Source organism: Besnoitia besnoiti, chromosome XII (assembly GCF_002563875.1).
Source record: "Besnoitia besnoiti strain Bb-Ger1 chromosome XII, whole genome shotgun sequence".
NCBI classification, from domain to species: Eukaryota; Apicomplexa; class Conoidasida; order Eucoccidiorida; family Sarcocystidae; genus Besnoitia; species Besnoitia besnoiti.
This window is the reverse complement of record NC_042367.1, coordinates 332,962-360,268: the sequence shown is the minus strand read 5'-3', so window position 1 is coordinate 360,268 and position 27,307 is coordinate 332,962. Positions and strand designations below refer to the sequence as shown.

The following is a 27,307-nucleotide window of genomic DNA, read 5'->3' as shown; positions in this document are numbered from 1 at the left end:
AAGTTGAGGAGAAGTGCCAGGATCCGCTGGAGGCGAGCGAGCGCAGCACCTCCGTGGCGCTTCGTGGCGCCACACGAGCGGTCGACCCCCATTTCTTATTGCAGACAGCGCCTGTTCATCTTCGTCTCATGAACCGTGCGTGCAGATACCCTCACCGCCTCTGCTGATGTCGCTTCTTCCCGGGCTCGCTGGACTTCCCCGTCGAGCCTTTCTTCTTCCTGCCTCTCGCGCTCTGCCTCCTCCGCGTCGGACGCCAGTAGCTGAGGAGCTCCGCTCAACTCGGCGGCTTGCTTCTCCTTCAGCTTGGCGAGTATGAGGTCTTGCCGGGCTTGGACCTGGCGACCATCAGGCGCAGGCGACACAGGGGCACGTCGATGCAGCCTCCAACGCCCTTTACATTTCCCTCTCTCCAAGGCAGCCGCGCATGTAGGGCCCAGGCTTGCGGAGTGCGCCAGCGACGGAGGATTCGAAGTGGAGGGCTCGAGGCAGAAGCGCTCGCGCAAACGGCTGGCGGCGACAGACGTAATAAGACGTGCGGGAAGGGGGCTCTGAAGCTAGATGCCCTGCGCCCTGTGTTAGTGGTGTTTTTCGCGTCTCTCAACAAAACAGCTGAGCAGTCAATGCCGCGGCCAGGAAAGGACAAAGCTGCCTTAGGAGCTGGAGTGCTTGTTGCCTCATATTTGGATTCGCACCTCGTCTCGAACTCGTCGAAGTTCCTCGTTGAGCCGTTCCTGCAATGCCACGCCCAGGAAGTAACGGAGGGTTTCTGTGCAAGGCTTAAGCGCAGCCGCAGCCGCCGCGGCCGCCGCGGTCAAGGCGACGCCGGGGGCGTGGGCGGTGGATGTGGAGAAACGAAAAGAACTCAAGCTCGGACCTTGCCTTCTGTGGCAACGCGCACTCGAACTCGGAAAAGCGAACACACAAGGCATCTTAAGCGACCGTGTGCAGCTGGTCGCGAAGAGAGTCCGGAAGTCGTCATGGTGTCTCTCCCCTCCTGGCGTGAAGACGGCGCCAGCTGACAGCGAGCGTCACAGGTCACCACGGATGCGGTTGGATAGGCAAGTGGGCAGCCGCCCGCATCCGTCTGTCTGTGTATTCTGCATGGTACGACTATCCCGATGGATGCATGCCTTGGCATCGCTTTAGGCGTCTCCGAGGCGAATATGTTGCGCAGGCTGAAGCGGAGTCCTCATGCAGCTGGCACGCCATGGCCACCTGGTGTCTGGGCTGGCATGCCCTTGTTCGGTAAGTCCCCCTTTTCGAAAACGACAGAGTGTAAGCGCCTCGCATTCTTACCAAATACCTCCTCTCTTCTTCTGCAGATGCTGTCGGGTCTCTGCAAGCAGGATACAGGGACACGCGAATCAACAGACTTGAGCACAAAACGCGCAGGCTGGCTCAGAACCGCTCCCAGCTCGCCGAAGCCATGGTCGCTTTTTGGAGGGTGGGGGTACACATTCTCACACGCCAGACCCGCGAAAGCATATGACTTGTGTATAGTTATAGACATATACATATTTCTGTACACGCTGAGGCTTAAGTGTACAGATTTATATGCTTTGTACGTATAAGGGGCCCTCGGTCTGCACCAGAAATCAGAAATATGGGGCTCGCCGCCAGATCTGTGTGACGCAGACAAATAGGCCCAGTAGGTGCGGTCGCTGCATCGCATATGTGAGCACAAGCTCGCGTCACTTTCGAGGGGTAACGGAGGCGTCCAGCCGGTTCAAGCCGGCGTGTGTTTTCAGTTTGCGGAGATCTTCACACAGAGGCGCACACGCAGCGATGCGCCTCTCAGGAAGCTTAATGCCGCTAGCAGCCCGCAGAGTTGGGGGAGACATACACGCACACCGTAGGGGCTGATGGGTGGTTGCGTCCCTTCAAAGACTAAGCGGATGACTTCAGGCGGGGGGATACTGTCGTGGAGCGCAGCATGATTTATATGTGTATATAGGCTACCACAAGCATGTGCGTACCGAGGGTGATTGTGCACGAATTCCTCCTTAGCGTGGTAAAGCGCGAAGGCCAGCTCCTCGTTCCGCATTTGCTGCAACGCCTCGAGCTCTTCGCGATGCCGGGCTTTGGTCGCCTGCAACAAGGCCCGCAGACGGCACAGAAACGAGCTATTGCTTAGCCTAGTGGCTTGCTTCCTCTACGGGTTGATGTTTCCACCTCGCCATTCTCGCGTGAGGGCACAGATGCACAACCGTAACACAAGCGCATATATGCAAATATACACATATATACGCATGCATGATCAGACAGGCCACCGATTGGGAGGCCCGGGTCATTCGTGCAGACGCGGTGGGGTGAGTGGCGCGAGGCAGAAAGGAGGCGCGGGAAGATGCCTCGCGGACGGAGTTTTTGCACAGATGTGAACTGAGCCGCGGTGGCCTTCTCTGGTGGAGGACTCGTGGAGAGAGACTGCTGACCAGCGACCGCTGAGCCGTTCTGCTTCCCGCTGAACGGCAGCCGCGCCCAGTCTACGGATGCAGGCGTAAATATGTATGTATGTACGTATGTATGAATGTATATATCTATCTATTTATCTATATATCTAGATATATATCCAGACACGGTTCCGGCGTTTGCGAAGCCGAAAGCCGAGCACCTCGTACCTCGACGCGTGGCGCCTCAACGGCGTGTGCCTGAGTTCGTCCCAGGACGTGCTTCAGGGCGGCATCGCGGGCCTGCCGCATATCGTCGAGACATGCCTCGACGTCGCGTAGCTGCTGCATGACGTCTGCGCCGCACGGAGGTGGACAGGACAGCCGAGCGTGAACGCGGGCGGCCAGCCACAGGGCCTTACGGCGACTCCCAGCGCATGTGACGCGCAGCCTCTGAATCGTTCGGTCCGGCAACAGCAGCCGCCTCTTCAGCAGGGCCCCCGCCGTGATTCAATGCCGTGAAGCGCCCGGCGGCGCGGAAGGATACTGTGGCCTGCTGAGCGTTTCTATCGATGGTCTACGGCATTTTCAGCGGAGCACAGGAAGGAAGATGCACGAAGACGTGCACGGCGACGGAGCGCCTGAGTCCGAGCTTCTGCCGTTACGTCTCTCACTCTGGATCAAGCGCGCCTTGCCTTCGATCGCGCTTGCCTCAGTGGCTCTCAGCTTGTTCGTGAGGCGGCGTCTTTCAATCTCCGCTTCGCTGGGCTCCCGGCTGAAGCCCAGCTCTGTCGCGCTGCACGGGAGGCAGAAGCAATCGGTAGATCCTCGTTTCGAATGGAAAGCAGAAAGTGCATTCCGAAGAGAGGGGGGGCATGGCCGGCTTGCGTGGATCGGAGAAATCCGCCAAAGTGTCACGAAGACGCAGAACTCATTGGGTGTATAGGCACCCGCAGGGAGCGAGAAGCACAAGCGCATCTGGAATCCAGCACTGCGTGACCACCACGAGGCTTTTCAGAGCTCACGAACACCACGCAGCGAGCATTCAGTTTTTTTGGTAATCGCGCGCTGTTTTATCTGCCAGAAGAAGCAGCTGCTAAAACCCAGTATTCTCCGGCGCAAAAGATACTATGACGTACGCGTTCATATGCCGCCGCATGCCCTATCTGTTTATGCATCGCACATCCCGCCTGTATCCAAGGAGCCGCCTGAGGGCTGCGGAGCTACGAGTTCTGGTACATTATATATCCAGGAATCCCATTTTAGCAAGTGTAACATGCAGCCTAGTTTCAGTTTTTATCTTCTTGACTTTGCACGCTCTGCGTACGCAAGGAGAAAGAAGTGTTGACCGCTATTTAAACACAACAGGAAGTTTGCATTGTGCGCGCCGGCGTCTCGCCGTCGCTTACGTTCTCATGACGAATGGCACGCTCGTGCACTGCATCTCAAATGCAAGACTGAGTTCCTCGCTGTCTTCTCTGGCCTCCTCGTAGACTGCGTCCACCTCTCTTGCGAGACTGGCAACGAGGCCTTCTTCGTGCGAGTTTCGTTTTTCCTCTGCCTGCTGCGTCGCAATTTTGAGCCTCGTCCCCAGGTCCTCGTCCAGAGCGCTCATCTCGCCTTGCCACGCTTTCATCGCAGACACGCGCTCCTTCAAAGAACTGCCCAGGCGGAGCGAAGGGAACGCGCTCTCCGCGAGGGCGGCCTCTTTCGCCTCCCATTGCCTTGACACGCGGAAGCAGGCCCAGAGCTCCGACGTCACAAAAGCCAAGCGTCGAATCAGATACATCTCAGTCAAGCGCCGAGATCCCCGCTCCTGCGAAGCATAACCTCAAACAAATAGAGGAAGTGCAAAACTCAATTTGCCTAGAAAAATAGGCAGTGAGACGCAACAGAGTAACCTGCATAATTGCCTGAGATCGAGCCACACGAGCTAGTAGCACTCGCCTGGCGGCCGCAAGCGACTGCACACGCCAGGGTGTCGCATGTGCTTCGTGGAGCCACATGCGCACAGTTCTACCAGGCGCGGACTCCATACGTGCCCGAAACGTTCTGGGCGCGGATCCAGCACTCTTCAAAACCATGTAACAAGCTGTGGACTGCGACTGTGGATCTATGAAAAAAACTTTTTGTGCACATGCATGCATTCGTATACCTATATATATATATATACACACCAATATATGCGAGAACACTCGCACGAGCCGAGGCATTCTTCCTCCTCGGGGCTGCCAAGACGTTTGGTGAGACGCTTACGCTTTTCTGCTGTCTCTCTCTGTTCTTGGTTCTTTGCCTCTGATGCCTCTCCACGATTGCCGTCAGCTCTTTGCGTTTTTCCTCGATGCTTCTGTGGGCAACGTCTTCGAGTCTTCTTCGCTCGGTCTCAAACTGTTCCTGCCAAAGTGCGCGGCTCGCCCCATCTCCTCTCTGTTGAAAACGTCTCCACATATGGGTGAGCACTCAGTCGAGAGCCCCAGAGAGGTCAACCAAATGGAATGCCTTAGTTCCATACGCACAGATACCCCCACATATAAGCAAATAGCTGTCGATGCGCGTACACATATAGTTAGCTCAATTGATCGCGCTATATCGGGCTTCCGTAGAATAGCTCTATCAGCACAGATAACGGCCTTGTCGCATGCCCAACTAACGACCACTGCATTTCCTTTTTATGTGCATAGAAACACGGAGACTGCGAGCGATGCGCGTCAAGCGCAGTAGACCGAATGCGCATGAGGCATCCCTTCGACCAAAGGCGTGTGAAACAAGGTCAGCACCACTAACGGGTATTGAGCATTCTTTTTCATCCCCTTCTCTACAAAATGTCGCCATTGCTTCTTCTTGCTCGGCATCCGCGGCGCCCTTCGCTCACGCGCTCTCCCTTCGACCCTCTGCCCTTGGCCGCTGCGGCCTCCGCTGACCCTTTAGAGGTCAGAGTGCCTGAAGTCGCGCCGGCGTCTCCGCCCGTCTCGCGGTCAGACGCGCCCTTGGGGTACCCTGCGGGCCGCGTGCGCTCTAGCCCTTCCGACCCGTTTCATTGCGCGTTCGTTACCTGGTAGCCAGCGCGCACGACGGCCTCCTCAAAGCGCTGCTGGTCTCGCTGAACGTCCCGCCGGAGCTTCGCCTCCTCGTCGCCCAGGAGTTGCTCCTGCATAAAGAGCGCCAGCCGGGTCTCGGCCTCGGCCTCGGCGTCCTCAGCCCTGAAGAGCAGCAAAGGCGGAAAGCACAGTCAACTCCGTTGCTCATTTCAATTCGAGTCTCGTATGTCACATCGTTCCTCCGCTTTGAAGCCGCCGATCGCTTGCCCGCATGCGTCGCCCAGCCCGAAGTGGCTGCAGCGAGAGGTAAAAAGGGCATGGAGAAGGGAAATTAGAACGACTGTGTGTCAAGCACGTACTGGCACTGAGGTAGAGGGAGTTTATCACGTAAGGCTTTACACAAGAAAGGCAATTTCAGCTATTGAACGCTCTTTCGCGGAGCCTGATCAGTATAGGCGAGTGGGCGCGACGGCCCTGCTAGGCATTCGCTTCAGGGGCGGCATGATCGTGGACGTCTGCGTGCAGCGCGATTCAGAACACTAAACATGACACAGCAGTCGCATGTCGATATCCACTGAGGTGACACGTATTGCCTCAGCGGGAGCCGAGCAGTTTCTGCAAAACTGGAAGCCTCCTCGGCTCGTGGAACCCGTGTCTTGCTACTTATGACATGTCCTCATAGCGCCCGCCCCCGTCATACAAATAGCTTCCTTCGTATTTGAAGCACGCCTCGAGCCAGCTATGCCACCTAGTCTCCAGCGCCGACCCCTTCCCATCCTTTCAGAAGCCTCATGTTGCCCGTCGTAGCTGTCGGCTGCGTTCGAGAGACTTTCCTACCTTTCGAGGTCACCAAGGACTCGGTTGAGCCCAGCCTCTTTAGCGGCGAGGCACTTTTGCAAGCCCGCCTTGTGCCGCTCTCTGAGGTCGAGGAACTCTCGCTCGTCCTTCACCTCCAGCGTCGCCTCTGCTGCCTCGAGGAGTCTGCGGCTCTTCGCCTGCAGCAGCCGGCGCGCGCGGACGAAGGCAGTCTCGGCCTCTGCGTTCGCAATCTTGGCTTCTCCGCTCAGGTTGTCCTGAGCACGCAGAGACGCAAGCAGAGTGGTCACCCTTGCGGAGCACCGAGCGGTAACTCACAGGCTGTTGGGACGCCGGACGCGACGCGCGACGTTCGCAGTCACGCAGCGGCAACCGGGGGGGCGGGGGCGGCAACAGGTAGCCAGGCAAGCAGCAGTGGAGAATGCCGGCTACCATGTCAGAAGCGGCTGGTGACGAAGGATCTGGGAGCTGAGAATTGTGCGGCGGCTACCAGGAACAGCCGGCAAGCAGGCGGGAAGCCACTCGCAGAGCAAAGGCTCAGCAGCCATCTGGAGCCTCTGTGGAGACGAGCGCCGAGCGCTAGAAAGGGGTCCCACATTGAATCGGTGTCTATGCGTTGCCCACTTGGAGGATGCGGCCAAAGCTGGCGACAGACTTGACGAAATCGGGGTTTACGGAGTCCTCTGCCTGAGGGGATCCTCACATAGTAAACGCATCAAAAGCTGCCATTTTGCCACAGTTCCAGGAAACTTGAGGAGGGGGAGAAGCTTCGACTGCGCGCCTGCCCACGAGGTGGGTTCGCTTTGAACGATGGTGAGTCAAGCAGGAATCGTTCTTGCAAGCCACAAGCAAGGGAACGGATGGAACGGCGCCAAACAAACTTTGCCGCATCACATGCCTGGAGACCGAGCTGGGCGGCGTTTCCCAGGCTCTGATTATGCCTCGGGAGAGGCATGCACTCTCCAGTCCGTGTCACGTGCTACCATCCATCGAAATTCAAAAAGTCGCAGGGTCAGCGGCACTACAGGGTTTTCCTCTTGTGCCGCCCTTCGCGTCTACCCGGGCATGCGTACATACGCATATAACTGAGTGAATAGAGTGCTCACATACTGCCCGGCTTTCCCAGATGATGCGCACGCCTTGCCTGGCCGCGCCCTTCCACGCGCTAGAGTCTGTGAGAGGAGACGTGAAGAGGTGACGGCATTCATCGCACAAGCAAATGAATATATACATATATATTTGTAGGGATCATGTTGTGACAAGTTACCAGCTTCCTCTGGACGTGGTGCTGGGCGGCTTGTTCTGTGAAGGCCTGCGTTGCCTGAGCCGCGGCGAAGAGCTCAAAGAGAAGACAGTGCTTGTACTCGTTGAGTCTCAGTTCTTCCTTTTCCTTCTCGTTGGCGTGGCGAGTGCGAAGCGCCTGAAGTCGGCGGCATATCAGCTCCTCGATTTGGTTGCGGGCGGCGCGCGTTGCTTCTTCGTGCTTTGTTTGCAACTGACCAAGCTCCTAGAGAGAAGTTGCAAGGCAGCGTTCGACGGAGACTAACAGTCACACTTGCCGGCCGCGTGGTTTCGGGAGCTCACGTCTTCACGGCAAGCCACCAACATAGTCCGCGAAAAGTATATCTGTCTATAAAGTGCATGTTATGTGTGCGTTCGTATCCATATGGACAGATGCATATACACACATATATGCATATGTATATATGTATATATGCGTGTATACGACGGTGTGCGTCGGGGCGCCTACTCTCGGCCGACTGCCCACGCAGGCATCTTCATTGTCTTGCACCACGGCTCACGTTTGGCCACCCGTTTCGAAGGCTCCCACGGGTCTGTCTGTCTGTCTCCCGCTCACGCCGGCCGAGGCAGACGACTGTTCCTGCGTCGCTCTAGAACTGCAGGCCAGCGCCGACTGTTGCTGCCTTCTCTCGGCTCTCACCAGCGCCATCACGTCTTGTAAGGTCCCCGCGGCCTCGTCCCCTGTTGGCTCAGCCTCCCTCGCAGACTCCCACCGCAGCCTCTCCTCGGCGGCAGCCACCTCCGCCAGGTGCCTGTAGCGCATAGGCGCGTGTGCAATGAGCGATTATTCTACGAGATTCTTAAGGACGGCTACGTTTCCACGGTATGGACGCGTTCCAGACTCTCGAGGGCGTTCAGGTCGACGTCTCAGGTCCGGTCTCTCGCTTCCGAGGCGCAGAGTCGAAGTCTCAACGGCTCTGGCTGTGCACGCGTGCGTCTCAACGCTGTACAGTGAGGCTCGAGTCACCGCCTCAAAGCAAGCCTGGCGGCGCCCTCGACCGCGCACGCCCGCTTGGAAGCTTGAGGAACCTGAGTGTTCAAGTTTGCTTTTGGCTCTCATTGCCCCCCCTCCGTTTCTGTCTCTGTTCACCACGACGTTCCGGCGCTGAAAAGCTGAGGCAGACACCGCTATCGATCTGTTTTCGCTCTTTCCTTCTCTGTGCGCGACGCATCCGTCGATTCTGGCTGTCTGACCTTTCCGCGAGTGCGTCCAGAATAGCGGTTTTCTTTCCTTCCAGCACCTGCATGAGGAAGGTTTCTTCTTCCTCGTGCGAAGCAGAGAGCTCACTGACCAAGTCGCGCTTGGCACTCTGCGAGCCGCAGGCGTCATCAGAGCACGCGGGTGAGGCAGGTTGCTGAGGCAGGCTGCTTCGGCGACTGAATGGGGCTTCATATATCACGTCTACACGTATCTCTGGGCAGGCGCCCACGGTGCGATAGCTCTTCGCCTTTCAACCAACTCTAGGCACTCCATGAAAGCTTTCCATCGTCGCTGCGCTTCTTCGTATTCCAAGGCACTACTCCGGCAGGGTGTTCACAGATTTAAGCGTGCGCAGAATAGACACACATAAATGCATGTGTACGTGCACGGGTGCCGGTATCTGCAACTCGTCATGGACCGCGAGTCGCTGCCCGTCGGGTGTCTCCCAGGACTGTACCTTCGCCTGTTCCACGATCCTCGCAGCTTGCGCCTGGATCCACTTCCGCAGACGAGACTTCGTCGCGTGGACGATGCCGTCGTGCGCCTTCTGCTCTTTCTCCGAAGCCGCGACGAGGCTCTTGTTGACATCCTAAGGGAGCGCGAGGACGCATGCATACTTCATTCACCTATGTGGTGATGCGCGTTCGGCCCTGTGACGCATATTGCTTCAGGGGCCCGTCACCTGTACTGCACTAAAAAAACACAGACGCTGTGGGGGCCTGAGTCCGCCCACGGCGCGACTGGCGAAAAGCAGGCCGCGCACCTAGCGACGCGCGCTGTGGCGGACGTTCTGTGTTTGCATGGGCAAGCGGTGTAAGGACCACGGTTCTATCTGACTGGTGTCCACTCTGTGATTCGTCGCTCCGGCGGCGACTCCCCAGCGCGACGATACCCCCTTTGCATAATACGAGTGCCGAAGGTAAGGCGAGGTCGGCATTCGAGGGTCTAAACGGCATGAGAAGAAATCCTGAGACGCCCAGTGCCTTTCTCTGTTCAGGCTCTGCAAGTCGCGCGCGTTCGGCCCGTGGTCTCACCTCCACCGCCGTGAGCAGCATGCGTTCCACACTCTCTCGCGCTCCAGTCGCGGACTTCTCCCCCTTGCGCACGGCGACTTGGAGAGCGAGGTGAAGGGAGATAATGTCGTTCTCGGCTGAGGCGAGGGCTGCGTCGCGAAACCGGGTGAACTTTCTCATGGACTCGACCTGTAGCTGGCGCTGAAGAGATGGGCGAAAAGAGCGACACGCAGGACCAGACAGGCATCAGACTCGAGCCTCGGCACACAAAGTACTTGCGGGGATTTTCTGGTATGGGGCCTGAACCCGAGAACGACAGGCGTCTCACGTTTTTTACCACAGCAGTACTGTCGAGATAGCTCCCAGTGCTGCATCCAGCGTATGCCTCCTCAGGTGCTGCGGCGCAGGTGCAAGTTCCTCTCGCCATTCCATGCCGGCGATGAAGGCGCCTCCTGTCACGGAGAAGGCGCCGACCGGTTGTAGGCGTGTCCAGTTCCGTAGTTATGAAGGCGTGTGATGCGGGTCGCGAAAATCCATTCACACGGCGGTTGCGTGCACTGTTGTTGTCCCGATCGGGCGTCCGACCGCACCGAATAAGGCGAGACTGAGAGAGCGAAGAGATTTCTAGGCGGTAGCCCCCTCCCACCTGCTGCCACAGCGTCTTGGACAAGTCGCCAGTCAGCGTGCCTGCGTCGCATAGGCTTCCGTACAAAAATGGACCGAAAAAACAAGCCAGCTGAAAGCAACACCACAGCAGGAGACTGAAATGACCCCTTTACATTGCGCATTGTCTCGGGAGCCCGACAGGCAAGCTGCACACTTGCCGCTGACGGCGCCCGAGATGTAAGATGTATGCGGCATTTATCGATAATCCGGACGCGTGTATGCATGCCTAAGACTGCCTCCGCAGACGTCCACTGTCTTCCCCCTGAGCGCGGCACTTGCCCATGTGCAGTCCACCCTGGCTCCTGCTGAAGCCCATCCGCGCAGAAAATTTGAGCGCTTACAGCCGCTCGCAGATCGAGGAGTTGTTCCGGCGTCTCTTGTCCAAGAGCCATGAGCGTGCTTTGGCGGCGGGTCATATCCAGGGCCTTGGGCGTTTCGGCTGCGTTGTAAAGATTCTGCTCCTGGGCAAAAAATCGCAATAAGTGCAGTCCTGCTATGTCGAGTGCCGCGTGCGGCCTAGGCATCATGCGCTGCGGCGCGGTACAGACGGAAGGGACCTGAACCAGGTGTTTTAGAAGGTCCTCGCAGTGGCTGAACGCCAATCGCAGGGCAGACCCGAGAAAAGTCCTTAAGAAGAAGGAGCTATCGGACGCCCTCGCACGCGTCCCTCTCGCATCTCGACACTGCTGGAGCAAGGCACCGCGTGTGGACACAGGACAGCGCCACAGCCGCAACTTCCACACCGTGACGCGTTTGCCCGCGAGGTTTGCGAAGCAGACAGCCTGCACACTTACAGCCTCTCTCGCTTCTTGAGCTTTCGCCATTTCCTCAACAAGAACTTTCCGCGGCATCCGCAGGTATTTCAGAATCTGCTCCACGCACTCTTGGACTTGGCTGTCCGACGCTGTCCAGGCCTGTCAGTGAAAGCCGCACTCCAAAGCCGCCAGCCATTCAGCCTCTGCTGCGCGTGGGTGGGAGCGCATTTAGAGTGCCGCAGAGACTTGTACTTATGAAAACATCCATGCGAACTAAAGTACCTCTCTGACTGTGCCCTGTGGCATCGTCTGGTACGCTCAGTTCCGAATGGAAGCCCGCGAGAAGCCGCCCGTGATTGAGGTCTTTACGAGGACTTCATATCGACATATCGAGATGACATGGGATCTCCGCATCCGGAGGGTGGAAGCTTATCGGCTGTTTCCCGTCTGTATGTGCATATTTGCAACGACCCTAGTTTTCTAATTCTTTCAGCCAGTCTCTGCCACTGGGTCGTGTCCTCAGACGCCACGAGAATGTCTGCGCTTCTGCGGCAGCGTCCGCCAGGCCTGTTGCAAGTTTGTCTTTGCCGAGCTTCGTGTGTATCTTGACGTGGGCGTGAGAGCAGCTCCCTGCAATTACCTGATTCGAAAAGAAGTCGCTGAAGGTGTCCGTGATTTGTTTGCTGATGTCCTGGATGGCTTCGTGCATCTCACGCTCTTTCTCTGCGCGTTTCGCCCTCAGCAGCTGTTCCAGCTGGGCAACGTACTCCGCAGTTCTGGCTACGAGCGTCAGACTCCCCTTGACGATGCGGGGATCCACGTCCTGCAGCAATTGGAGTGCGCCTGCGCGCGCATTGGCTTTGTGCGCCTCTTCGGCCTCGAAACCCAGCGGGCCCTTCAAAGGCCCGAGGACCGTGGGCACCTGGAAGTCCAGGTGGCGCCTGCAAACCATCATCCGGCAGGGCGCAAAAGACGCTGCGCGCCAGTCCAGTATGCGCGATGGGTGTAGCCGCGCGGCGAAGACCGTGATCGCCGCCTCTCCGCTAGCGACACAAGTGCCAAGCTGTGCATGCAGTGTCACTTGTATGCGTCACTGCGTACACTGGTACTCCTACGTGTGGTTATATATATACATAGACGGAGAAACAGAGCAAGCAGTCCACTGATACGTGGACGAATTACTGTGCATATGGTTGTGCTTTGCGCTGGTCCCCGAAACCAAGAACAAGGCTGTCTCTCCTACGTTGTTATTTATTTTAGACGCTAACTTCCCGACTAGGCATGCCTTCTGTTTTAAACACACTTCCCTTCTCTCGTGCGATTTATCTGCAGATCCATGGCAGCATTCGCAGCCTCCCCTCGCGCGAGTGCAGCCGTGGGCTCGCACGCAGGAGGCTGCACGCTCCCACGGGCTGAGAAGCAAAGTGGGGATCTTTTGTAGTCTTCTAGTTGCGGGCGCACATCGCTTTTCGAGCGGCTCAACTTCAGGCTGCTTGGTAACCCAGATTGCGTGTCTTACCTCCGGTAGGTCAACGAGACGGTGTCCTCAACCTCGAAGTCCAAGTCCTGGACGTTGAGAACCCATCCCAAGAGAAGCAACAGAGCAACAAAGACCACGGCCGCCAGGACGAGTCTCGCGAGAGTGCCCCAGTCGGCGACTTCGTAGATCTCTGGATTCAAGCGAATGCCAACCGCTGCGAGGCTCTCGCGCGTGTGGCGACGTGGGACGGTTGCGCTGTCCCTGCACTTCAACTTGTCGTCCAGAAAGCGCAGAATCGACAGCTGCTTGGGATTCTGGCTGGAACTGAACACGTAGACCCCTGGCTCCTCAAACGTGTGGGCGAAGAGGACGTACGCGACGCCTGCTTGGACTTCCCAGGCCAGCTGTCTGTACCGACAAAAGCCATACACACACACGCGACGGCAATGAGCGACCCGCATGAAAGCGGAAAAGCGCTAGCAAATGTACAGGTCTCCACGCGGTCCGAGGATAGTGAGTTCACAAAGGCGAGGACTGGCACAGGGCAGGGTTCAGCTGAGCTCTTCCTGGCTTGTTGCTACGCGTTTAGAGCCCCGGCAATCAACCAGTCCTCCAGTGCAAGTGTCCCGTAGATCATATGCATGCATCCTCCTGTATAGGCACGGCGGCTCCATGATGTATGCCCAGGTGCGTCTCGTAGCCCTTGAGACGCCCGTTCCCTCTCAGCGGCCCAACAACCGGCAGTGGGTGGTGGTCTCAGGCAAGGCTGTTCGAGCACAGGTTCAGCTACGCATCGCGAGGAGGTAAAGCAGATTGGCGGGCAGCCAGCGCTCTTTATACGGCAAGCGAAGTACGCTGTTGCTCCCGTGTCGCTCTACCTGAAGTTCCCGTAGTCGAATTCTCGGTTGGTGTTGACGAGGCTGTCCTTGACGTAGACAGGGTAATTGTTCTTCCCCAATCTCCAGACGACTGTTGTTCCCACAGGGAGACACTGGACAGGGCCAGGGACACCAGGCACGGAAGCGCTTGACAGTGGCGGCGGCTGGTCGGTGTGCAGGAGGGCGTGAGCAGTGCGAACAGCAGGCGGAGTTTGTAACTCGGTGATGAGCTCGTCGGGGGCTCCAAAAAGCCCGAGCACGTAGTCTGGTCAGGACGAAGAGGCACCACAGGTACGCACGAAGCACTAGACGCTGCGGTCTGACAGAAGTGATCTCCAGCATACCCCGCTCCTCCCCCCCAAACGGAGAAGTATCTGCGTGAACTGCATCAAACACAGGGTCCGCCTGCGACCACGAAGACGGAATGAGGCAAAGCGTCGCGACAGCGTTGAGTCAACAGACAGTCCAAACGTCAGCACAGAGGAACGCAGTATTGCGGCTGACACTCTTCATGCATTCTTCGCAGCTACAAAGGCATGCCTACAGCGTCCCCATCGCTGGCGTCGTCCGTGGCGTCTGCCTGTGCGTTCGCGTGGCTTGTCGAACGGTCCTTGCAGCCCCCTTATGGCGCTTGCTCATTCGGAGTTGCGCATATTCCTGCCGTGTACCGTTGTGTGAATCTGGCAGCTGGCCTTACTTGTAGTCATGTCTTGGATTTGCATGACGCATCTTTCTCCGGCTGTGCACGTAGGCGTTCCAGCAAGGCGGTCCGGTCGCAGCGAGGCGAGGGACACCTCGGCGGTGATTTCGGTGCTTCCAGAGTCCAGAGGTTTCTCGAAAATGAATGTGTCGTCTGATAGAATCAAGCGCGTTGCCTGGCGCTGGCAAGTGATGTCACACTCCGCGACTTCTGCGGGTGTCGCATGGCACATGCACAGCCCCACGACCTCGTTGAACTCTCCGCCGCCGTTTCCACACTCTTTTGCGCAGTACGGCTCGGGATCTACGCACGCGCCCGACGCGTCCCGAGACTGGCCTATCCCGCAGCGATCGTGGACCTGAGCAGCCGAGAGAAAATCAAGAAAACAAGCCACGAGCATACACCGTAAGACCACATGCGCGGGGCCTGAGGACAGAAGAGAGGGGGAGCGCAAAGTGGAGGACGCCTAAGGGTCGATACTGACGGACTCGGCAAGGCAGACCCGTTTGCATAGGCGTGCAAGTTCATTCGCATACACGTGTCAGGAGCCCGCGAACCTCTGCGTGGCGCCAGGGGCACTTCTTTCTCGAGGCTTACGACTTGATAGCAGTTGCCGTCTCCGTCTTCGGAGGCGATGTCCACCCCGTCCTTCACGAAGATGAAGCCCGGCTTGCAGACGCAGGATTTGTCGCTGGGCTGGAACATGCGGTTTTCGCCCTTGCAGTTGCACGTGAGGGAGCCCGGCTCGCTCGTGGCGCTTGCGCCGCACATCGAGCACATCGACTGGCCCGGAAGGTCGTTGAATGTCCCCGCCTGTACCGAGAAAGGCGCAAGCACGCGGCGGCATGACGCCATCCCTAGACAAGTAGTTTTTACACTATACCCCTAGCAGTTCCTGGAAAGAAGTATGGCCAGAGCATATACGTCAATCTAGTTTATGCATGCCGTGTGTCGCCTCGCAAGACCGCGTCGGGATATCTGCGATGCCAGCTCCGCTCCAGCGGCCTTCAGAGCACACACGGAGCTCCGCAAGGCACCTACTCCGCACAGCGTGCACTCTCCTGGGTGTCTCAGGCCCTGTTTCATCCCAGCAGTCCCGGCAGGACACGGAGAGGGCTCAAGCGCCCCCGCGAGACAGTAGTGCCCCAGCGGGCACGGCTCGCCCCTATCGACGTCCTTGGACGACGGATGGCTGCACGGAGGCAGTGGAGGCAACAGAAGAAACCGAAAGCCTTGAGGATATAAGCCAGTCTGTCGCGCAGGTGAATGTGCACATCTTATTCACTATCGCTGTTTCGCTGCCTGGCAAGCACCGAGCGAAGAAGGGGTGCGGCATTACGAGCTGCTTGATTCGGATCACGCAGTGAGCGTTCGTGGAGCGACAGAACGCGGCGTTGTCAATAATCCTCTAGTCGACTTGGCGCGTCCGGTGGGCTGGCCAGGACGGCACCAAGTATAGCTCACCTCGAGCGACAGCCCTCGTAACAAAGGAAGCCCGCTGGGCAAGTCGAGCAGGCCGTCGAGCCCAGGGCATCCGAGTAATACGCCTGCACAGAAAAAGGCCGAGCGAATTCACGAGCGGCTGTGCATCCCGGAGAAACAAGGAATATGATGTGCCAAACAACCTGGTGCCACATGGCCGATGACGAGATCCTTCCTTCGCCCCGCTTCTGATTGGAAGTCCAAAAGAGAAAAACTGCCGCCTGGAGGACATGATTAACGCTTTGTTTTCCGAGAGAGCTACGAAACGAGTGACTTACAGATGGACAGGCGTTGCACTGGGATTCAGAACCGCCGACAGTGCCCGCCTCTGGGGGTGGGAGATATGTCCCTTTCGGACACAGCTCGGGTTCTTTCGCCCCGGGCGCGCACAGGGCCCCGGGGGGGCACGGCTCCGGCGCGGGCATCCCAAGCGGACAATAAAAGCCCTCCTCCGAGCAGCGTTTGGGGGAGCTCGACTGGAGAGGGCAGTAGCTCGAAGGCGGGCAAATCAGAGGAGACAGCGAACCAGCCGGGCAGTAGTAGCCAGCGGGACAAGCACTGGTGGGTCTCGCAGTGCCTTCCGAGCGGCAGAAGAAACCCGCTGCGGTAATAGACGAACGAGAAAACTAGAAAGATGACGGTGGTGAGATGGTAAGCGTTCCGCCGCATGGACTGTATTCTGCCTCGCATCTGGCGCCCGCGAGATATCAAGGCAAGAGTTGTCAACAAGTCCAAACGGCGTGTTCGCAGCAACTGACCCCCTATATTCATAGGCCACGAAAAAACCACAAACTGAGGGGTCCCTGAACACGCTCGTTGGAAAAAAGCGTGGTCAGACAGACTGAGAGCATGCGCGACAGGGTCACTTTTCCATGAGGAAGATCGCTTTGAAGCCGACACAGCCCATTGCTGGTGTCCACGAGGATGTCACACGCCAGTAAGAAAAGCTGCAGACGGGTTTCTGTTCGTATTCCCTTGCAGACAGGCGGGTTGTCTAACTTCAGGCGAAGCGCCTGGCGATTGTCGCGCGCGAAAGATAATTTAAAACGCGCGCTCACGGACTCTACTGACCGCTGCCACGGAACGGCGTTTCAGGCAGCCATAATGAAGCTGTAACCGTGCGACGTCCGCGTCTGGTGTGAGGTATCACTATGTCATTTCAACTCACCTGGACAAGGCAAGCAGCTGTCTATTGACGTCCCGCCGTTGAAGGCGTTGTACGTTCCGGGGATGCAAGGGACAGGTTCTTTGGTGCCTTCTGGGCAGTAGTAGCCAGCGCTGCAGAGCAGGCCTTCGTCGGCCAGGTCCGCAGTGCCCGCCTTGCAGTGGTAGCCAGACGGGCAGATAATGCAGTCTCCAAGGCTCTCTGCCTTGTCTCTGGCGCCGAGAGTGCCTTCCGGGCAAGGCGTCGGCTCCCACGAGGAGAAGGGACAGTAATATCCGCGTGGGCACGGGTAGGGCACGGGTTCGCCGTCGATGCAAAAGTATCTGAAGGCGGGAGACAGGAAGAAGGTAAGGTCTGGTAAGAGATTATTGAGACGGAGACCGAGATCATGTATAGTGAGTCACAAGCTTCGAAAAATAGACTAGGCGGCACGCTGAGCGGGGTCATGCAGGCACAGCGGTTCACATAACTATCACGCGTGTAACGGCCCCATAATCCTCAAAGGCCTGGTTCAACTGGAACGAGGAAAGGGTCAGCGGTCACTGGACAGAGCGGGGATGGATACAACGCGAGACTGCATCCACCAAAGCTGGTGGAAGCGAGCGCTGTAGCCCTTTCTTGCACGCGCGTAAGCCTGTAGCGCGCTGGAAACGAAAGGGCAAGTGCGATAGGTTCACAAAACAATGTTTACAGTTGCACCGCAGCGGGCAATTCCAGAGTGGGTCTGCGTATTTTGTGCCGCACATCTAATGCAGCACAGAATACGTGTCTCGTGTCCCGCCCCCTCACCCTGCTGGACAGGGACTGCAGTCGCTCTTCCACCGGCCTCCAGTCTCAAGTCTCGCTGTGTTCTCCTCGCATGCAGCTGGCATCGTGGCGCCTGCAACGCAGTAGTGGCCGGCGGGGCAGGGAATGCCGCCGTAGAGACTCGCTCCTGTCCCCAGGCGCCTCCAGTTGTCCAGCGTGAGCATAACGGCTGAGGGCGATTCCGCGGAAGGGACGAACGGGGTCGGGGGCTTCTGCAAAGCATTCGGGTTCGGAAGCCAGTTTCCCAAGCCGCAAAGAAACCTGCCGGGAGCACAGACGACAGGCGTGTCCTGCGAGGCACCTCATGGGACTCATCCGTGTCCGCAAGAAAAAACTTTCTATAAAGTTTTCCCTCTGCATGCAAACCAGCCCTCCGGCTGGATGCCCTCACAGGTGCATGGGGTGCCCCCGCCGAGATTCGTCTGCGAAAACAGCAGTCCGCTTGATCTTGCTCAGCTGTCGACCCGCTGAACTGCCCAGCCGTAGCTAGTGAGGACGAACGCCGTGATTCAGAAAGCCTACCCAGGTGCGCAGGGCCCGGCTACCTTGCCCGCGCGGCAGTAGCGGCCGACATCGCAGGCCACGCAGGACCCCTCTGTCGTCGCGGACTCCGAGGCCTTGAAGTATGACCCCGGTGGACACGGGCTCCCGACGCCGCTACCGGCGTCGCACACCTGAAGCACCGTGCCGCGAAGAACGAGTAGAGAGATGGAAAACGCGTAAGCTCCCTTTGTTAGCGCATAGGTGCAGCTGCAACCCCAAGATCTTTCTGTCTGCTTTTTACTTCTGCTCCCCTGTGTGGAGCATCGACCTACATGTCCGTCTCGGCAGGGCTGAGGCGCGTCTCCCGCCTTCAGACAGAATTTTCCGGCGGGGCATGTTTGGCAGGCGGACTGGCCAGGCCGATCCGTGTATTGCCCCAGATGGCATCCTTGAGGGGCTGCTGAGCCCTCTGGGCAGACCCAGCCCGTTGGGCAGATGCCGCCTTCACTCTCGATTTCCGGGCGCGCCTGCTTCGCGCCCACTTTACAGTAGTACCCCGCCTCACAGCTTCCAGATGGCTTGGACAGGCCGGCGGTGCTGCAGAACTTCCCTGGGGGACACGGCTTGCATTCCGTGGACGTCGTTGAGTCCTGGGGAGAGCCAGATATGCCAGCGGGAGAAAGATGAAGATTGGGCGGAACGAACGGACGAGCCCTCACACCGGGGTAGCTTTCTCCGCACCGGCATCTCATCGCGGTCAGATCCACGCAGCGGCGAACTGCCGCCCAAGTTGGAAGGAATTGAATTCCCAACTTTAAAGCGCAGTGGCGTTGCAAGCGCCTATGTAACTGGCCTTCACTTCAGTATGCGGCAGAAGGGTGACACGGGTCACCCTACTGCCACATACTGTTCCCCGCTCTTAAGTTGCATCGCCGGCGCGTGCATTCCCCAAACATCACGTTTCTCAGGCAACCTAGAGGTGCCTGTTGGTCTCTGCCCTGGCTAAATCCTGTTTCCTTTTTCAATTCAGGGTGCCTGTGTGCCTCTTGCCTTCCCTCATTACGAAACGAAGTCCGCCGTGAATTTTTCGACCCCGGGTCCGATACCAACTTATGCTTCGGAGAGCCATTGCATGCGTCTATCGTGTCTGAATTCTAGCGCAGCATTTTTCCTATCTGCTTCTGCGTTCTATTCGCGAGCCTGTCTTTTTTCGTTTCCCAGTCATCACACACGTCACCGTGGACGCCCGCGTACCTGATACGTTCCCGGTTCGCAGGGAACAGGCATGCCTCCGCGCTCGCTGCATTTGTGACCGGTTGGGCACCTGCCGTTGAGGGCGCCCTGCACCCCATACACAGCTGCCCACTCCGCCGGCGTCGAGGCGCCTTCTCCACAGACGAAGCCTTCGAAGCACTTTTCTGCGGCGGCTGGCAAACCGCTTTCTGCGCAGTAAAAGCCTTCTGGGCACGGCAAGCAGGCAGTCGAGCCTGTCTCAGACTGGAAGCTGCCGGCGGAACAAGGCAGCGGGCGCGCACTTCCGTCTGGGCAGTAGTGACCAGCAGGGCATTTTTTTATGCCGTTCCCGTTCCCGGAGGCTGTCCCCGGCCAGGGGCAAAACTTCCCGCCTTCACACGGCGTGCAGACGCTAGCACCCTCGTCGCTCGTTGTTCCTGGCTCGCACGGCTGGAAAGTGAAAAGCACGGCGCATGCAGGATTTCAGCTCTTGATTCACCTGCATTCCCCTCTACGCACCTGCATACGGCTCCTAGAGGTACATTCACATAAATATATATATACAAACATGTATATAGAGAGAAACGTGAGCAAAAAACACCCGAAGAAAGACAGGCGCTTGCTCATCTACATCGAATGCTGCGCACGTCTTGGCAGGCGGTGCAGAAGGTACCGTCGGTTTGGTTACGGGCTCTCGTCACGACGGCAGCACGAGTCTGTTCGCACACTCTATCGATGCAGCGAAGACTCGCTGGCGACTCCGCGTCCACCGAGCACGTAGGAAGCTTCACGCGAAAACTGGTAGACCTGCCAGCGGTGCCGCGCGGGGCTGGTGCTCTGTCGCGTCCTCGTTCTTCGTTTCTTCAAAGCTTACAGTCATTTTGTACGAGCCTTGCGGACAGAAAAAGCCTGCTTCGCAGCGCTTCCCGGCGACTCCGTCTGCCGGAGTCGGCGTTGTCGCACCCTCGAGACAGACATAGCCCTCCGCGCAGGGGAGAGAGACCCCGGGCTCGGGGCAGTAGAAACCCGGTTCGCACGGCACGCATTCGTTGTCGCTCATCGCCCCCTCCGCTACGGTTTGAGTTCCACTGCAGGATGCCACGAGCAAAGCCACTGACGGGGTGTTCACTTTTGACGGACGCGACGAAGTTCGCGCTGCGCCCTCCACGACGCAAAAACCCAGCGAACGGGAGAGATGTTTAAAAGCTAATCACGTGTTGTCTAGTGGCTGTCTGATCGCCTTTGTGCGCAGTAACCTGGCCGTCACATGTAGGTTCACCCCACGCGGAGGATACATGAGTGAGCATCTGGATGAGCGGTAGCTCACACGCTAGCGCCCGCTAAGACCAGTCCGCCTTGCCTTGAAGTCAGACACGCCGTGCGGCAAAACGGCGCAGCATCCACGTGCCTCTGCGGCTAGCTGTCCCCGCAGAAGGCGAGCGTCGCTGCACGCTTCACTCACTTAGGGCATTCCGACGGCTGCAGCGCTCCGGCCTCACAGTAGAAACCCAGCGGACAGCGCTGCCCAAACCCTGTGGCGAACTCGAGAATCCCGTCGTGTGTCACGATGACGTCAGGATTGACTGAGTCGCTGAATGGAGCGGCCAGCCAAGACCTTCCGGTGCACAGGTGGCCCTAAAGTCGGAAATCATGACACATCGAGGGCGGCACGCTCGCTGAAGCCGGCGCCCAACGAAAAGGTTTCAGTGCAGAACATCCGCAGGCAGACCGGCACTGCCTCGCTAGGGCGGCTCCCTGATCATCAGGGAGCCGCCCTAAGGCGATGTTGGCGCAGGCGCAACCGTGCACGGATGTAAGACAAAGTGGAATTCGAGGCAGTATGGTGAGTATATGTCTCGGCTACTGCATGAGTGTGCAGGGAGCTCCGGGTCACGGTTCAGCTGCCCATCTCACACATCAGTCAGGTCGTCTTCTCCTGCAGCCGTTCCCAGCAAACGCACACGCCGTTCCGCGGTCTCTGCAGCTCATGGGAAGCAGTCGTCACTTCATATGGTCGTCTGTTCACACTGTTCACAGTAGGTGTTTTGTTATGAGTGTGTTTATGAAGTAACTAGACAATACATGCGCCGCCATTCCTAGGTGGATCTGTATTCTGCGAGAAACGGCTGTGCTGTGTAGAGAGGTCGCCGCCCCTTACCGCGTCACACTCGCCCGTCGGCTGAGTGGCGCCTCGGGTTCCACAGTACTGGCCTCGGGGACAGGGCTCGCATTGTTCCACTCGCGTCAACGCCCCCTGGGCCGAATAGTACCCGAGGGGACACGGGAAGACGTAGGGGGTGCTTGTCCCTGGTGGGCAATAGTACCCTGGCGGGCAAGGCTGCGGCTGCGCAGTCTTGAACGCCGCGCAGTACTGGCCAGCGGGACACTGCTTACAGGCCGTCTGCCCCTGTTCGTCTTGGTAGGTGCCAGGTGCGCATGGCTGAGCCACCTTTGACGGAAACTCTACGGCGGAAGTCAGAGACAGATGACGTCGAGCGCCGCCAAATGTTTGAGTAGCGGCACCGTGGTGACACAGAAGCCCACGGGGCCAGACGGGCAGTACGCTCCGGTTCAACTACTGGTGACGTCTCCGTTGAGGTGTGCGTTTTACACGGTGACGCGGAATAAGATCATGTGCAGACCAGCTCGAGCATGCCCGTCGGCCAGAATTCTCTCGGGTAGAGCTCCACGTCTCCGAAGAGCTCACGCGTGGCACCCGACCGGACTTCAACCAAGGCATCGGCGTCTGTCGTCAACGATTTCGCGGCCAGAGGCCTCGCCGCGTTCATGGGTGAGGCTCACGCAAGGACACTGTACGCCGCCTTCCAGCGGCGGCCTCCTGGGCCCTAGCCCTTCTGCTAAAATCACCGAATGTCAACTCAGTTTTTCTATTCTGTGCGGCTGCACCGGACTTGCCTGCGTGAGACACGTGGCTTTGCAGGACAACTTCGCGAATGATAATCGGCGCTCCGTTATCTCCTGTGATTTGCACGGCCACTTGGGGGCATTTTTGTTGCTTTTCTAGAGTGAGGCGGATCAGGCCAGGCTCCTCCAACCGGTCAACGAATGCTACCGGCCTCCAGGAAAAGGCCCCTCTCTCCCCGCACCACGCCGACACCTCGTCGACAGCCTAGCGACAACCAGACATGGGAGGCCAAACGCAAGCGTGCCGCAGCTGATGAGGTCTCTCGATGACAAGCGTCTCGAATAGTCGAAGAGAGGCCTTAGAGAAATCCAATTCAACAACATATTACGCGCAAGCCGGAGGTCCATGGCACTGTGGGTGTGAACTCCCTTTATCAGGGAGGCGTGAGCACGCTTATACGGTGTCGCAGCTCATATCGTTGAAAGTAGCCCATCCACCATTCGAAAAGGCCATCGGGATTTTAGAAACACAAGCCGACTGAGCGAACTCTGTTTCCGCTTTCCACGCATACCGCTTGGTCACAGGGGCGGCCGATATGAAGCTCGACTCTGCCGATTTCTGCTGCATCCTCCAGTTGAATGACGAACAGGTCCTCTCCAGCTATATGAGCCCGGGACTCTGCTGAAGGCTGTCCAAACGAAGGGCTCCTCAAAGGCCAGGAGGAGGCCTCCGAGTAGTCTCCATCTGTCACGACGCTCGCAGTGGATCGGCCGGAGGGAAAGGGCGTCGCTACTGACTTTCCCAACGCCCAGTTTCTTCGAGTGTTGCGAGGTCCTGTGTGAGCGCCAAACAAGTCACATACGCCGCTATACACACCGGACTCCTCCCTCTCCGCGCAAAGCCACCGAACGGCAACACTTCCATTCAAAGGTGACGTCAGCGTAGAGCCAACAAGCATTTACTGCAGTGACTGCACTGGTGTGCACATACAGACGGGAAGCTGCGGGTGTCAAGACAGAGCTCTGCCTCATTGACGAGGCCGCCACAATTCTGAGGACCCCATGCTCTGCTCTAAGCGGGTGTATGGAGAGGTGGTTTCCTCAAGGAACATGGCTGATGACCCTAATCTCAGTTGGACCCTATATACGGGAGAGGCTCGGACGTCACGGGCGCTCCAGTGTCGAGCTGGCGGCATGACGATAGCCGCGGCAGGCGTCATGCGTGCTGCAACGTGGCGGTGGACTTCGCATCGAGCGCAGCCCCCGTGAGACTAAGAATATCGTAGACACATGGGGCGTCCTGTGCGTCTCCTTGTCGCAGGAGGGAAGCGCGGCAAGGGCTGTGTTTCTTCCGCGTGCTCAGTTGTACCGGCAGGCCATGCGGGTGCCGCCTGTGGCGTGTAGGGTGGAGGGAGTCTGGAGCCCGAAACCAAACGAGCCTCTTTTTGACGTGCCCCGGCTCGTTTGTTTCCCTGATTTCATTCGCTGCGTCAACGACCGCGTAGGACTCACCTGAGGGAGGCGCGGGGCAGAAGTGTCCGGCTGGGCAGGGCGATCCCTCGGGCTGTTTCGAGCCCGCCTCGCAGACGAAGCCTCCTCCACAATCACCTGAGGGCTGGACCAGACCTTCGCCTTGACAGTATTTTCCAGCCGGGCATTTCTTGCAGTGAATCCGAGCGAATGCGCCACCGTAGTCCAGGTAGGTGCCTGACGGGCAGGGGACTTTCGTCGCCACCGGCTCCTGGTAGTCGGGATTCAGGAATACGCGGCGGATGCGATGCCGCGCAGGATCGCCAAAGAGAAGCGCTGCAGCGTCGCCCGTCTGAAGAAGAGTGGAAAATCAGGCCATTCGCGACAGCCATGTCCCAACTGCAACAGGACGGAAGGCGCAGAAGCGGCTGGCGCTCCGTGCAAGTGGAGTATCGCCCGTGAGGGAATGCTTCCAGGGCTGGAGGTCCGCGAACCGGCGCAGCTGCGCAGTGGTGCCGCAGCCGTACTCCAGACAGACCAACCGCCGAAAACCTGCACCAATCGTTCCCATCTGTGCAAATAAGCGTGTGTGCATACACAGCTGGGTAATACATCCACCTACAGTTCGGCACGGGCAAAACATCAATTGTTTAACAATGCTTTTCCTAAGGTTGCCTACTAAATCTTCAACGGTCAAGCCACCCGAGGTGGGATGCAGTTGGGCGTCCGTGTGCCCGTCACCAGCTAGTGAGGTGTCGAACAAGTCGACCCTCATCGGTGTGCCATCTGCGTCGGCGATCATTATAACCCTGAGCGCGGGACAGAAGAGAGAAAAAAAGTGTTCGAAGAGGAAGCTTTCCCGTGACGAGAGCGTTAGGACCGTTGCAGTGGAGACAGACTGTTTGTCTGGACGGTTGTTATTAACGAGTGAGAGAGAGAATCATTCAAAGGATCAGGGCTCTGCCTCAGTCGGTGGCGCCCTTCGGAAGGCAAAGTGCGTAAGGTAGCCTCTGAAAATCGGTTCTTTTATTTGCGGCCCTCGATTCCGTCTGGTAGCTTGTCGTGTCTTCCAAAAACGTCGCGGGCGGCCGCCCCGAAGCCGACTTGAGATTTAGGGCATCGAGCGCGGTCGGAGACGAGCACACTCACATCTTCGCGCCCTCGTCGTAGACGACAAGGTTAACCTTCTGAATGAAAAACGCAAACGGTTTCGTGGAGAATGGCAGGTTGGTGTGAGCTGAACTGACACGATTGTCCGGTTTCGTAGTTGTCTGCGTATGAAAGGATCACTACACGTAAGCGCCATATCCGCAAAGGCAGTCACACACGGGCTTAGGTTTGCAGAGAGTTAAATGCAAGGCTGTGGGGAGCGACGGGCATGCACGGCGGCAGCGACAGAAAGCGGGACGCTGCGATCCTCCCACAACCCTATATGTATATAGGTGTATATGTATTCACATCTGTATTTGTGTGTGTGTACACATGTAGAACACGATAACAGCAGCGCTCGCAGTTGCTCAGGGTTGCGTCCTGAGGGGTACTGCGGCCTGGGGGGCGTGTGACCTCTTCTCGACACGCGGTCTATGGTCCCGCATAGAGGCCGCGATGAACTTTAACGAAAGCGCCCTCTGCAGCGTCACGGTACAGTATTCGAGGCCGGAGGAAACCCCCCGGGGGGCCACATACCCCGTCGGCTTCGAAACCCGTAAGAGCGACCGGCGCCTCCAAGTCGACGCCGCCCGCAGGCCCGCCGATAATCGTCGTCAGTCTTCCACCGCCCTGCGGGATGCCGGCCTGCTCGAACTTGCGAATCTGCAGGTAGGCCGTGGCCGCAGGACCAAGCAAAGAAGAGAAAAGCCGTGTGCACCGCCATCCATGCGCAAAAAAACCCAGCAATCCTGTAAGCCCCGCTCCGGGAGCAACTGACCATGTGGGAGGAATCACGAGACCCCAGAGATGTAGGGCCGACGCGCGTGAGCAAACAGCGAAAACCCGAGACGCCGGCGAAAGGCGTCACCGTAAGCCCAACTGTCCCCACCTGCGAAGGAGGAAAAGTGACTGTCGAGCAGGCACTGCGGCGAGAACACACAATGGCGGGTGTTACCCTAACGCCGTGATCTTCGGGGTTTGTTCTCTCGTGTTTCCCCAAATGACGCTGCGGCTGGTATGGGCAGCGACCCGAGATGGCTGCCCATACCCACACGACGCCCTGGTTCCTGCCCATGGGCGCCATGCATGGAGGCATACCCTGCCGTTGCGAGTGTCTGCAATGTAGACAACGTCATTCGAAGCAGCCCAGACCGCTGACGGCTGGGCTAACGGAGGGCTTTTCCCGGGAAGGTCGGCGGTGTCTGTGGCGCATGCAGCGGAAACCATGACGCTCGCGTGAGAGCCTCAGTTTCCGGCCTCTCCCACAAGCCTTCGCGCAGGTGTATCCTTTCCAGTTCAGCGCGTCTGTCCGTAGCTATGATTAAAACGGTGCTGTCAAGCAAAAGGCGAGGATAGGCCGTCTGCTCGTATTTCGTTCACGTGACGTGCCTACAGGCTCGTGGCTGAGTACGTTTCTCTACGCGGGGGTGCCCAGACCAGGGTCGCTCTCTTGGCACGCATAACAGTGGCGCCGCCTTTTCTGCGGGCGTGTGGATTCCTCTGCAGTTAGGACTAAGTGCATCGGTGCATCCAGTACCCGTTAAACCTCTTCTGGTGTCTCCCCGGTTTCCGGAGAGCTTGCCGCCAGAAGGGATCCTCTCTTCTTTACCTGCTCGTTCGTCGCCAAAGAGGTCTGTCGCCGAGTTGAGTGCGGTAAGGAGCACTTTCCTGATTCTGTTGTTGCCCGTGTCCGCGACATAAAGTGCTGTCCCGTCCGGGTTCAAAGCGAAACCCTGCGGCGAGCTCGAGCCCCGCGCTGCGACAATCTCCTTCGTTTGTTCCTTTTCGAACTGGTGCGAAACAACTCTTGCCACGTCTGAAACGCCGACAAACAGTCGCAGCTGACGTTCGGCAATACCACGCAGCGCAACGCTTCCTGCCCGCCGCTCGTGCGCGCAACGGTGACAGACAGCACGTATCTGCCCGGGAGCCAAGAACCCACTGCACAAGCGAAGGGGTGCTGCCTTGCGAATCTAACAACCCACACCAAAGTGAGCTAGCTTTACGAGAGAAGGGAGCAAAGGAATGCCAAGCAACGGATTGCCTCTATGGTTTAGAAAGCGTTCACGAGGACGCGTGGGCGGTGGAGCATACGAGGGGGACACGCCAACCACAGACGTCGTCGCGCTTGCCTGACCCGCATGGCAAGCGTTTCATAAAGCACAAGCGATAGGGTCTCCACGGCAGACGAAGCTCGCTGCCCACTGGAGAACTTTCCGTTTTCACACAGTACCTGAATACAATATGTATAAAGTTGCCCCGTCCGGAGAAAGTGCCAGCCTCGTCGGCTTCGCAGTCAGAACCCAGCTCGAGTCTCCCTGGCGCAGCCCCTGGCCAATATACGTGGATATCTCTCCTGAAAGTGAGCGCGGACACATATCAGACAGCACGGACAAATTGAACCCCAGCGCAGCCCC

General features: G+C 58.1%; 1 protein-coding gene across 1 annotated transcript in view; it reads right to left on the bottom strand.

Annotated features, from left to right (window-relative positions):
- Positions 1-27,307, bottom strand: part of BESB_022540 (uncharacterized protein) — a gene marked incomplete at both ends in the record, with an annotated part of 58,156 nt that overhangs the window by 3,619 nt on the left and 27,230 nt on the right. The window contains 43 exons of the mRNA XM_029360956.1: positions 174-335; positions 693-731; positions 1,297-1,336; positions 1,977-2,089; positions 2,619-2,743; positions 3,062-3,183; positions 3,797-4,203; positions 5,440-5,587; positions 6,263-6,498; positions 6,866-6,928; positions 7,509-7,748; positions 8,184-8,295; positions 8,738-8,853; positions 9,202-9,333; positions 9,779-9,958; positions 10,404-10,493; positions 10,765-10,884; positions 11,218-11,337; positions 11,819-12,119; positions 12,698-13,066; positions 13,537-13,801; positions 14,234-14,594; positions 14,834-15,049; positions 15,278-15,428; positions 15,701-15,783; positions 15,997-16,319; positions 16,887-17,206; positions 17,673-17,951; positions 18,213-18,364; positions 18,506-18,823; positions 19,428-19,856; positions 20,281-20,494; positions 20,869-21,041; positions 21,565-21,869; positions 22,314-22,536; positions 22,844-23,106; positions 23,784-24,093; positions 24,421-24,550; positions 24,891-24,928; positions 25,428-25,553; positions 25,989-26,092; positions 26,500-26,706; positions 27,124-27,246. Of these exons, the coding sequence (XP_029215771.1) occupies positions 174-335; positions 693-731; positions 1,297-1,336; positions 1,977-2,089; positions 2,619-2,743; positions 3,062-3,183; positions 3,797-4,203; positions 5,440-5,587; positions 6,263-6,498; positions 6,866-6,928; positions 7,509-7,748; positions 8,184-8,295; positions 8,738-8,853; positions 9,202-9,333; positions 9,779-9,958; positions 10,404-10,493; positions 10,765-10,884; positions 11,218-11,337; positions 11,819-12,119; positions 12,698-13,066; positions 13,537-13,801; positions 14,234-14,594; positions 14,834-15,049; positions 15,278-15,428; positions 15,701-15,783; positions 15,997-16,319; positions 16,887-17,206; positions 17,673-17,951; positions 18,213-18,364; positions 18,506-18,823; positions 19,428-19,856; positions 20,281-20,494; positions 20,869-21,041; positions 21,565-21,869; positions 22,314-22,536; positions 22,844-23,106; positions 23,784-24,093; positions 24,421-24,550; positions 24,891-24,928; positions 25,428-25,553; positions 25,989-26,092; positions 26,500-26,706; positions 27,124-27,246 (8,348 nt within the window). The remainder of the gene's footprint in view (positions 1-173; positions 336-692; positions 732-1,296; positions 1,337-1,976; positions 2,090-2,618; positions 2,744-3,061; positions 3,184-3,796; positions 4,204-5,439; positions 5,588-6,262; positions 6,499-6,865; positions 6,929-7,508; positions 7,749-8,183; positions 8,296-8,737; positions 8,854-9,201; positions 9,334-9,778; positions 9,959-10,403; positions 10,494-10,764; positions 10,885-11,217; positions 11,338-11,818; positions 12,120-12,697; positions 13,067-13,536; positions 13,802-14,233; positions 14,595-14,833; positions 15,050-15,277; positions 15,429-15,700; positions 15,784-15,996; positions 16,320-16,886; positions 17,207-17,672; positions 17,952-18,212; positions 18,365-18,505; positions 18,824-19,427; positions 19,857-20,280; positions 20,495-20,868; positions 21,042-21,564; positions 21,870-22,313; positions 22,537-22,843; positions 23,107-23,783; positions 24,094-24,420; positions 24,551-24,890; positions 24,929-25,427; positions 25,554-25,988; positions 26,093-26,499; positions 26,707-27,123; positions 27,247-27,307) is intronic.